Genomic DNA, 12632 nt, shown 5'->3' with positions numbered 1-12632 from the left:
TTTGTGTAAATCTCAGAAATTTTCAGAAAGGACCTGGACAAGCCTGCAATAGACATTTCTAGAACCACACTTGGAGAAACACCATTCTTTTTATAACAAAGTGTTTGAGTTAATTACTCCACTTTCTGCTTGAGTATGCTCTATATGGTTTCGTACAGCGAGCTTTTTTTTTTCTGTGAACACAACTTCATTGTTGCACAAATGTGGGCAATCTCTTTTCATTTTCTTCCCCTTCTTATGTTTTATAAATAAATATCCATCTTTCCTAAAATAGCATCTTTTCCTACCCTCACAAATTTATGTGTCCAATTATTATTATTATTATTATTATTATATTTATTTTTTAGATGAAGATGGACACAACAGAATGCCTTTATTTTTATGTGGTGCTGAAGATAGAACCTGGGTCCCACCCATGCAAAGCCAGCGCTCTACCGCTGAGCCACAATCCCAGCCCTGTCCAATTATTTTTATCAATTAAAGTTGCTATCATTATATTCTACAGTTTCTGTATTCTTTTTAATTATTTATAATTGTAGATGGATATGATACCTTTATTTTATTTATTTATTTTCGTGTGGTGATGAGGATCTAACATAGTGCCTCACATGTGCTAGGCAAGTGCTATACCATTGAGCTACAACCCCAGCCCTGTTGTTTCATTATTTTCTGAGCTCAATACTGCCACCAGCTTCCTAAGCAAATTTGAAATTGAGCTCTTAAGCCTAGAATCAAAGCCAGACATTTCCATTCAGTTGTTATGAAGTTGAGAATAAACATTATTTTTCTTTAATTTTTTGAGTTTACTGTGTAAGTTTAAACTCAGGCTCCTTATGCAAAGCTTTCAAAAATATGACTCATTCCTTTTTTCAGTCTTTGAAAATAAGTTGTTTCAAGTATCCTCTTTTTTCACGGCTGTTTCTGAAATGGAGACCCTACTTTAACATTATTTCTGTCTTTGCCCTTAAATATTTTTTTTCCTATACTCTGCTTTTCATGGCCTCAATGACTCTATTTGGTTAACCCTAAAGAATAACTTTTTTTCATAATACATATTTGAAATTAAATTAGAGGGGCTGGGGATATAGTTCAGTTGGTAGAGTGCTTGCCTTGCATGCAAAAGGGCATGGGTTCAATCCCCAGTACCATTATAAAAAATAAAAATAATTAAAAAGATGAGAAATTAAATTAGAATCTCTTGTGAGTTTTTTCCCCTTTACTACATATTAAACTTACATTTTAATGAAGTTAAGTTTGGATTAGGGAGTTGGTAAACCAATTTTGTGATTTTTTTCTCCAAAGTGTAAGCCTCCTCAAATAGTGGCATTAAATTCCTGGAATTTATGTTTTATTTGATTCATTAACAGATTGGAATATTTCAACAGCAGATATTTGCAGAAAATTTTGCTCAGAGAATATGACCAGCCCAAATCCAGCATTGTGCTTCTTTATGAAAAGCTTGAGAGAAAACATGCCATTGAGCTGGCAGAAGCAGGCCAGCTAACACACACACCATCTAGTACATCTTTGCTGTAAGTATATATGTTAGTGTGTTATTGTGTGGGTTTTAATCTGTTTAATTAGCTATCACAGGATAATTACAGAGATCTTCCATGTATTTTAGTTTCAAAATATAATTTGCCTTTCCTTGCATCACATTTTGGAAAAACAAAGAATTTTAAGATAAAATTGAGGATGTTTGGTTGAGTATCACTGGCTGCTTTGTTGAACATGGAGCTTAATGAAATAAATTATGTTTATGAAACTTTTAGCTTTTAAAGGTTTAAAAGAGGTTATCTACCTCCAAGGAAGAATTATCTTTGCATTTTTGTTTCAGGTAAGGATTGATGTTAGGTTAAATATTTTTGTAGGCTTTTGTTGATTAAGAATTTAATTGAGGGCAGGGAAGGTGGTTCAAGCTGTAACACACTCGCCTGGCATGCGCGGGGCACTGGGTTCGATCCTCAGCACCACATAAAAATAAAGATGTTCTGTCCACCGAAAACTAAAAAATAAATAAATATTTTAAAATTCTCTCTCTCTCTCTCTCTCTCTCTCTCTCTCTCTCTCTCTCTCTCTCTCTTAAAAACAAGAATTTAAGTGAGTGTTAAGTGTTTAATTTGTTTTTGTTGGAGATAAACAATAAAGAAAAAATATACAAGTTGGTGATTTCCTGGCTGTAGATCTGGAGGCCACTGTTTAGAGAGAGCAGATATATCTCAAAAGAGAAAACATAAGAATAAAAAGTAATAGAAAGCTATTTCTCTATTCATTTTGTGTGTTGATTCAGTAGGAATTTGATGTTTTTTCTGCATCATGAGATTTTTCTTGAAGGGTTGGTCTTTTGATTAAATTTATTATACAATATTTTTTCCTTTAAGAATATTTTTTAAAAATTTGTATAAAGTAACTGCAGCTGCATATTTAAACAAAGGTTAAATAATTAACTAACTTATTATTCAATATATCTTTCTCAACTGATCAATGCTTGATTTTACAGGAATATATTTAACCAATAAATAGCTCATTTCTCTATTCAATATCCAGAAAAACTTAGCTTTTCTTTAATATTTAATAATTAGTTAGAACAACATACATCTTTTAAAGTGATGAAGATGTATAAAGTAAGTATTTATATGAACCTTTATCTGTGTTACACTATCAAATTGAATAATAATTTTTAAAAAGAAAGTATATATATATATATATATATATATATATATATATATATATGATTATTTTTTGTAGAATATAAAATTTTTCTGCCCTTATCTGTGTCTGGGTAAAAAAAAATCCGGAAATGCATACACCACGTTTTAATCATAGTTTTTTCTATGTAGTGAGATTATTTGATTTTTTATTACTCTTTATATTTTCTGTATTTTTGTTAGTATGCATATACTAATATTGTAACCTGAAAAATATATTTAGGAGAGGAAACTATAAGAATTAAACATAAACATTATGTAAGGTAAAAATGAACAAAAATATCCTAAATTCATGACTGGGTATCAGTTGGGAATTCTAAATAACTGACTGAAGTTAAAGGATGCCTTTTTAAGAGAAAGTTATGAAATAAGTGCTGGAACAAGATATCAAATATATTAACAAAATACTTTTTATCTTTTATGAGTTTTAATTAAAAATAAAATTTTTATTGGGTTTTTGACTTGCCTATTTAATGTGGGCTACACAAGATGAACTCCTGAAATCTTTTCTACTATAAATCATCAAAACTGGATGTTCTGCAGGTGGAGGGGCTATCTATTATAGAGAAGGAAAGATAAGTGGATAAGTGGATGATGAAAATCCTTGAGCACCTTAGGATTTGGATGTATTTAGGAAGGGTATCATCATTAATATTTGTATTTATCAAGCCAGATATATAAAATTAAAACCACATCAAAGGCTCAACTTAAACTTGATGTACTTGAGAAGTGTATATAGCAAATCTGATTAATTTAGAACCCTAAATGTGAATTTTATTTTATCTAAATTAGGCACTATCTGAAGTAACTATATAAATCACTTATTTTCCCTTTTATTTAATAATATAAATCTGAAATTAATATTAGGATAAGAAATATAGTAAATTGTTAGGATTTGATATCCCTTATTAATAATAATATGTTCCATAATTTGGAGAATAAAGCATTAATTTCAAGATTAACATAAAAATATTATTATAAAGTGGCCAAGTAGTATAAATTCAATTCAGGTATTATTACAGTGAAACATACTCAAAATAAAATCTCAAAAATATTTCCAATACTAGTATAAAATAGCACAATTCTAATGTTTGGTCTCAGTCATCATATTTATCTTACTTGCAATTTTCTTTCCATGAAGAGTAAGTTATTCAAAATAAATATCAAAGGGTTTTTATCTGCAACTTTATTAAAGGTATTTTGAGGAACATATTATCAGCATTTTATATATTTCATTGTATATAGATTATACTGTTATTTGAATTATAAAATTTTAGCACACATCAAAAGAACTTCCCTTTTAAATATTATGCTCACGTATCTACTGTAAGTATATTTTAAATGTTGAGATAAGTAAGGTTAAAAGAAGAAATTACCTAAATATCTGATTTTATTATCTCTGAAAGATCAGATTTATGCTTTTTTTGAGAGAGACAGAGAATTTCCTAATATTTATTTTTTAGTTTTCAGTGGATACAACATCTATTTTATTTTTATGTGGTGCTGAGGATTGAACCCAGCACCCCGTGCATGCCAGGCGAGCACGCTACCACTTGAGCCACATCCCCAGCCCCAGATTTATGCTTTTTAATGTGTCTTTTGTACACTCTCCACCCTGCCTTCAATTACCCTTTCAAAATATCTTTGAAAACATCTACTTATTGATACATTAGGTTTTTTGAATGTGTTTTTTGAATTTGTATATTTGTGTGTTGAAAGAGCATAAGTAATCCAGGTATTTTATTTCCAGCCACAGCCGTCAAACAACCATGCCAATTTCATCCCTAGCTCCTGATCAGGATGTTATGGCTAATATTCAAGAAATATTGACCACAAACCTTTATAAAATCAGGAGAGTGGTAAGACTTATTTTTTAATGCATATAACTTTATTAATTACACAAATGAAATGTAGTAACTTTTCTTTTTATAGTTCCAAATGAATCTCTGTCTCTGTGAGTGTCATAGGAATAAGAGGCATGGTAAATAAAATGACAAATCAGTGTTATATTCAGATTTGTCATTCATTGGAAAGCGCTTAAACAATTTCTGTTTAACTAAATATGCACTGCATTATTGTTGATTAAGGAATTTTTAATATATAATTTTGTACAATAAAGTGTATTTTCAAATCACAAATAGTGGGTGTTTTAGTATTAAGGCAGATTTTGTTACTAGAGAGTCACCAAACTCCACATTTTAAAAATTTAGGTCATGAAAAAATTGGTTTCATATGTTCATAGTTGAACATTAGTTAATGTTAGTTTGATAATTTAGAAATCTGAAAATTATTTTAATACATCAGAATTCTGTATTTTGCCCCTCTTCACAGGAAAAAAAAATTGTCTTCAAGTGGTAAAATACACACTTATTTTGAAATTAGTATTTACATTAGAAAAAGTTTGACTTAAGCATGGAATACTTAGCTCGCTGCTGTTAAGATAATTTTTGATTCTATGCATTTTGTAGCATTAGACACAAATAAATATGAGTCAGTTAACATAAATGTAAAAAATATTATTTTGATAGTATGCTGGATTATGGAGTTAATTTGTCATGGAAAGTCTTAAAAATAGAGCTGACTGGATATGAAAACCACTTTGAGCTCTTGAGAGAAAAGCTAGAATAAAAACATTTAATAATAACGAATGATTATAATTTTTATGTCAGTTCATACATAATTGAAATTATTTTCTCATAAAAATGTAATAAGCTTATATTCTGAATTTCATGGTCATAAATATTATGTTTTCATTTCTAATTTTTGGTACCAGGGATTGAACCCTAGGGGTGCTTAACCATCGAGTCACATCCCCAGCCTTTTTTACTTTTTATTTTGAGGGTCTTGCTAAGTTGTTTATTGCCTTGCAAGGTTGCAGAGACTAGCCTAAAAATGTGTGATCCTCCTGCGTCAGCCTCCCAATCAGCTGGAAACACAGGCATGTGTCATAACACTCAGTATAAATACTACTTCTTACATTAAGATAGGAACTATAATGTTCAAAATGTTGTGAAGATATATGTATATATTCTGAATTGTCAGATTTTTTAAAAATATATCCAGTTTTCTTTATTTATTTTCAACTTTTATATATTTTAAATTTTTACTGTTCTTTTTTGTTATACATGATAGTAGAATCTATTTTGATATATTAATACCAGTATGGAACACTTCTTTTTCTTTTATTTTTTAAAAATTTATTTATTTATTTTAATTAGGTATATATGATAGCAGAATGCATTTTGGTTCATTGTACACATTTGCAGCACTTTACATTTCTATGGTTGTACATAATGTAGCGTCATACCATATGTGCAATAATACATGTATCTAGGGTAATGATGTCCATCTCATTCCACCATCTTTCCTGCCCCCATGCACCTTCCCTCCCCTCCCTCCCCTTTGCCCAATCAAAGTTCCTCTATTTTTCCCTTGCCTCTCCACTCCCTGTTATGAATCAGCATCCACTTATCAGAGAGAATATTTGGTCTTTGGTTTTTTGGTATTGGCTTACTTTGCCAACTTCTCCAACTCCATCCATTTACCTGAAATGTCATAATTTTATTCTCTTTTATTGCTGAGTAATATTCCATTGTGTATACATATACCAAAGTTTCTTTATCCATTCATCTATTGAAGGGCTTCTAGGTTGGTTCCACAGTTTAGCTATTGTGAATTGAGCTGCTATGAACATTGATGTAGTTGCATTATTATATTATGCTGATTTTAAGTAGTTTGGGTATAGACCCAGGAATGGGATAGCTGGGTCAGATGGTGGTTCCATTCCAAATTTTCTAAGGAATCTCCATACTGTTTTCCAGATTGGTTACACTGCTTGAAGTCCCCCAGCAATGTTTGAGTGTGCCTTTTCCCCCACATCCCTGCCATCATTTATTTTTGTCTGTATTCTTGATAGCTGCCATTCTGACTGGAGTGAGATGAAATCTTAGAGTAGTTTTGATTTGCATTTCTCTAATTAGTAGAGATGTTGAACATTTTTTAATATATTTGTTGATCAAATGTATATCTTCTTCTGAGAAGTGTCTTCTTATTCTAATTAGGATCCCAGCCCTGTGAATGTACATGATGGTGAGATTCATTGTTGTGTATTCATATATGTACATAGAAAAGTTATATCAGGTTCATTCCACTGTCTTTCCTATTTGTATTCCCATCCCTTCCCTTTATTCTCCTTTGTCTAATCAATTTTTCAACTTACATAATGGTTTTGGAGAAAAAGGAAGGGTCTGGATGGAAAAAACAAAGAAACAAATTATTGAGGTGAGAACAAATAGGTTTTATGACCTCTTTGTAGTTTTTGTTCCCAGATGAATAGATAATTTTTTGGTGATTTGGGCTTCAAATATCTAAAGGTACCAGATGATTTCTGCTAATCATACACAGGTTCAGAGTTCTATGATATTACAAATAGAGTTACTTTTTATTAGTCAGAGGGGAGCAAAGAGAGAGGAGGGAGGAGGGGGGTAAGAAGGATGGTAGAATGAAGCCGACATTATTACCCTATGTATGTATATGATTAAACAACTGATGTGATTCTGTATCATCTACAACCAGAAAAATGAGAAGTTATACTCCATTTATGTATGATATGTCAAAATGCATTCTATTGTCATGAATAACTAATTAGAACAAATAAAAAATTGCAAATGAAAAAAACAGTGAATTGAACAGTTTTCTTGTCTTTTAAAATGGTGCCTAAAGATAGGTAACCTTTACTGAACATTTTTATGTGCTGTTTGCTGTGCTAAGAGTTTATAATAATTATTTTAACTATATTTTATTTTGCCTTTGTGAAGTTAATACCATAATCATTTCCATTAAAGTACTGAGAAAACCAATATAAATTTCCCAAGGTTGTACAGTTAATAAGCAGGAAAACCAAAATTTTATACCTGACAGTCTGAATCCAGAGACTTGCAAATTAATTTTGACTTACAAATTAATTATGACTTTCAAATTAATTTTCAATCAAGTCGTTTTTTCACATTTAAAATACATTCATAAGTCTTTAATAATTACTAGGCAAGAATGTTTTATATTATATATGAAAATATGAGCTCAGCAGATCATTAAAATTTATTATTTTTATTTTTGAACACATAAACATAGAAAATAAATTGAATCTTTAAATATTTTTCACTCAGATAAATTATTATCAGCTATTTGGTATTTCATGTTTATTTATTTCCCCACTCCAAATTAGTGTTTCTTCTGGAATAGATGTAAAGCAAATTTTAGACATATTATTTACTCAGAAATATTACTGTATACTAACAGATAAATAAAAACCACAATACCATCATCACATACCCATATTAACAATAATTCATTAGTATTATCAGTACACAGTTTATGTTCAGTTTTCCCTTATTGTTTCACTGTTTCTTCGCATTTGTTTTGTTTGAAGCAAGACTCAATAAGTTCACACAGTTGTCCTAGTTCATCTCCTTTAATAGCTAAGAGATTCAGTTTACATTTTTAATAAGCAATTATTTGTTGAAGAAAGTGGATAATTTGTCCTGTAGAATTTGTCAGTCTCTACATTGGGCTGAATGAACCCTTGCAGTGTAACGTAACATGTTTCTCTAATCTCTGATTTCCATTAAATCAATAGATTCAGATGTTCAAACAGATTCCAATTTAATTATTTATTATTTATTAAGAGTACTTTATAGGTAATGATGTTTACTTCATATAGAATTTAATCAGAGGGAATATAATTTCCTCTAGAACTGGGTATCATCATCACTTGAAAATTGGGTTCAAGAGTTATCAGTTTGATCCACTCATTATAAAGTTCTCCAATCAATTTTGATTCCTGTCACCCATGTCCTTTGTTTCATCAAAGGTTGCAAAATGGTAGCTTCCTATTTATAACATTTCATCTACATTTATTAGCTAGAATTCTTCTATAAAGAAGAATTACTGTTCATCAAGTATTTGATAACCCTGTTTTCTTATAGGAAAGTTAGGATACAGGCTTTATTTTTTCACTTTTCTTAAGCATTTTAGAGTAGTGAGCTGGTATTCTAGAAACCTCCAAAGGTGACTTGAGAAAATTAAGCATCTTTATAAATTAATAGATATTTCATATTTGATGCATTTTTACATTTGATATATATTTGATATGTTTCAATTTTTAGATTATTGATGCTTAAACAACCTCATCTTTGGCCAGTGAGTGCTAGTCAGAATTGGCCTCGATGTGTTTCTAACATGATCCAATAAGTCTTCAATAGCTTTTTAGCTATTTATTATAATAAGATATCCAAGGATCATGATATATTTCTGATTCAGACTTTAAACAAGCTTTTTCCCCCAAGGTTCTCAATCCTTTTGGTGGACAATGACATTTATAGACTGTCACCTGAGCATCATTATGATTAGTTCAGCATTACTTTTAGAAAGTTTTAGTAGTTAAATCTAAGAAAGTATACATACAGAGAAGAAGAAAATTCCTGAGATTTTACAGGTATTTTCAATTAACATAAGATATTCCAGTACTTCTAAGTTTGATTGTATATTTTCATCTCTTCTCCTAAACTGTAAAATGTGTATACATTATATATATATACACACACTATTTAAGGTAACAGACCAATATTGCTAATTACAATTAGACTAATGAATGAAATTTAATATTTACATATAATTTCTGAGTCCTTAGAAGAGATGTAATGAAAATGAAATGAAAATATGGTTTCCATGTCAGTTAAAGTATTTTCCCTCTTGGAAATGATTAGGTTATGGTTACTTCTTTTGGTTAGTTTTTAAAAGTTTTATTGAAGCACAAATGACAAACAATAAACTGCACATATTAAAGTATACCGTTTTATAAGGTTTTACATATAGATACTTATATTTGAATACCCAAACAACAATCAAGATGTTATGGAGCTGGGGCATCCCAAGAAGCTGAGGTACCCCAAAGACAACCTCTTCAAACCCTGATTCCTGCGATAAAGTCCAGAAAGATTTCAGACATGTTGCTTAGAGTAACAGGCATGAGTTTATTAAAGGGAGAGGAAAAGAAGGGGATACTCTCAAGGGAGAGAGTGGATCTTCTCAGCAAGGAAAGGGACAAAGTGCCCCTCTTGCATTCCATTAAACATTATTTGTTCTTTTGAGTTATATATGATAGTAGAATATATTTTGACATACATAGATGGAGTAAAACTTCTTTTTCTGGTTTTACATGATACAGAATTACATTGGTTGTGTATTCACCTATGTGTATTTGAGTTTTATTGGGATCCCAGAGAAGTTTCTGGAGAGTCTTGTCCAAGTCCACATCTTGATTTTTAAAAATAATTTTTGTATTTGTTCTTTTAGATATACATGATAGTAGAGTATATTTTTGACATATTATGCATACATGGAGTAGGGTTGGTGATTTAGTTCAATGTTAGACTCCTGGCCTAGTGTACACCTCTTGACTTTTGGTGGACAGCAGGGTGACATCAGACTTTCAAATACCCACTGTTATGGTAACTCTAGGTCACCTTGGCACTTGCCAACTGGTTCTAATTGGATTCTTAACCATAATTCTTACTGATTTTATGGTTAGGAGGAACTATCCTTATCTTCCATCAACTTTATGATGGGCCTGTATTTCTCCTGCAGTTAACAGGTAGTTTGCTGAGCAATGTGACATATCCTGTTTACTTAAGCCAGGCAGGGTTTCGGGTAAATTGTTTCTTGGAACAAACAAATCATATGGGGGTCAGCATAATGAGTCCATTTTATAGAATTGTTCTCTTAAAGAACCTTGTATTCCCACCACCCTTATCTATCTGCTCCTTAACTAGAATAATGAACATCCACTAATCCTAAATATTATCTTGTTCCCCTTTGAATCCTTCCTTCTCTTCCTCACCCACACAAATGAAAGGAAATTAGATGTTCTGCCTTCTCTCACTATACATTTTTTGCATATCCTAGAATTTTATGTAAATAAAATCACATTGTATATGCCTGGTTTCTTTCACTCAGCACAATTATTTTGTGATTCAACCACATGTAGAGTAAATTATTGGACTACTTCGTGAGCTTCTTTCTTTTAAGAGCCCTGGGTTGGTCTAATTTCCAGATATTGATACTTTAACTAAATATGTGTCCTCTGCTGACCCCAGTATCTGTGCATAATTGATAGATGCCACTGAATCCTATTTATTATAATCATTTCAGAATCAAGCTTTTTACTATTCAAATTTATGAAAAATGAAAAACAAAAACTAGTTCATATTGTTCTCCACAGCTCCTCAAATCCAGGTATAAACTTGTAGAAAAGTTCTGGAATAGGTTGAAAAATTAGTTATTGAATTTATCAAAATTGCTATAATGTTAAATGGGGTTCAAAGGGGGAGAAGAAAGACTGGTCAAGAAAGAAAAGAATAATACACACCAATGTAGAAAGGAGAAAAAGGTGGATGGTAAGTATTTGAGATAGAAGAAGATAATGAATAGCCGGGAATGGTGGAGTAAAAGGACAAGTATAAACTAGAGCTAGGAAAACAAAGACAGAATGATTCCAATTAATGCCTTAAACCATGAGAAGAAATACATTCAAATGGGTTGAAGTTACAACGTTGGGTATTAGGATAAGAACTTTCAAAACAGGTTAAAGAATGATAAGATAAAAATGTAAGATCATGCAAGGCGGGCAGAGACCAAAGGAGGCAGATTTTAGGCAGATTTTAAAAAGTCGCTGATTATATCAAAGAAGACATTTGGTATTTGTTTTTTAGGGATTGACTAGCTTCACTAAGCATAATCTGCTCTAGTGCCATCCATTTCCCTGCAAATTCTATGATTTTGTCATTTTTTATTGCTGTATAGTACTCCATTGTGTATAGATGCCACATTTTTTTTATCCATTCATCTATTGAAGGGCATCTGGGTTGGTTCCACAGTCTAGCTATTGTGAATTGTGCTGCTATGAACATCGATATGGCAGCATCCCTGTAGCATGCTCTTTTAAGGTCTTCAGGGAATAGTCCGAGAAGGGCAATAGCAGGGTCAAATGGTGGTTCCATTCCCAGCTTTCCCAGGAATCTCCAAACTGCTTTCCAAATTGGCCGCACCAATTTGCAGTCCCACCAGCAATGTACAAGTGTACCCTTTTCTCCACATCCTCGCCAGCACTTGTTGTTGTTTGACTTCATAGTGGCTGCCAATCTTACTGGAGTGAGATGGTATCTTAGGGTGGTTTTGATTTGCATTTCTCTGACTGCTAGAGATGGTGAGCATTTTTTCATGTACTTGTTGATTGATTGTATGTCCTCCTCTGAGAAGTGTCTGTTCAGGTCCTTGGCCCATTTGTTGATTGGGTTATTTGTTATCTTATTGTCTAATTTTTTGAGTTCTTTGTATACTCTGGATATTAGGGCTCTATCTGAAGTGTGAGGAGTAAAAATTTGTTCCCAGGATGTAGGCTCCCTATTTACCTCTCTTATTGTTTCTCTTGCTGAGAAAAAACTTTTTAGTTTAAGTAAGTCCCATTTGTTGATTCTTGTTATTAACTCTTGTGCTATGGGTGTCCTATTAAGAATTTGGAGCCCGACCCCACAATATGTAGATCGGAGCCAACTTTTCTTGTGTCAGACGCCGTGTCTCTGATTTGATATGAAGCTCCTTGATCCATTTAGAGTTAACTTTTGTGCATGGCGAGAGGAAGGGATTCAGTTTCATTTTTTTGCATATGGATTTCCAGTTTTCCTAACACCATTTGTTGAAGATGCTATCCTTCCTCCATTGCATGCTTTTAGCCCCTTTATCAAATATAAGATAGTTGTAACTTTGTGGATTAGTCTCTGTGTCCTCTATTCTATACCATTGGTCCACTCGCCTGTTTTGGTACCAGTACCATGCTGTTTTTGTCACTATTGCTCTGTAGTACAGTTT

The 12632-nt window shown here is 31.8% G+C and overlaps 1 protein-coding gene across 3 annotated transcripts in view; it reads left to right on the top strand.

Annotated features, from left to right (window-relative positions):
• Positions 1-12632, top strand: part of LOC101956960 (sodium/hydrogen exchanger 2) — a 138544-nt gene that overhangs the window by 61288 nt on the left and 64624 nt on the right. For all 3 annotated transcript variants that reach the window (XM_078034595.1, XM_078034594.1, XM_078034593.1), the window contains exons 8-9: positions 1368-1532; positions 4459-4567. In XM_078034595.1, the coding sequence (XP_077890721.1) occupies positions 1368-1532; positions 4459-4567 (274 nt within the window). The remainder of the gene's footprint in view (positions 1-1367; positions 1533-4458; positions 4568-12632) is intronic.

The sequence above is a fragment of the Ictidomys tridecemlineatus genome, chromosome X (genome assembly GCF_052094955.1).
Source record: "Ictidomys tridecemlineatus isolate mIctTri1 chromosome X, mIctTri1.hap1, whole genome shotgun sequence".
NCBI lineage: Eukaryota > Metazoa > Chordata > Mammalia > Rodentia > Sciuridae > Ictidomys > Ictidomys tridecemlineatus.
The sequence above is the reverse complement of the archived record's forward strand: the minus strand, read 5'-3'. Positions and strand labels throughout refer to the sequence as shown.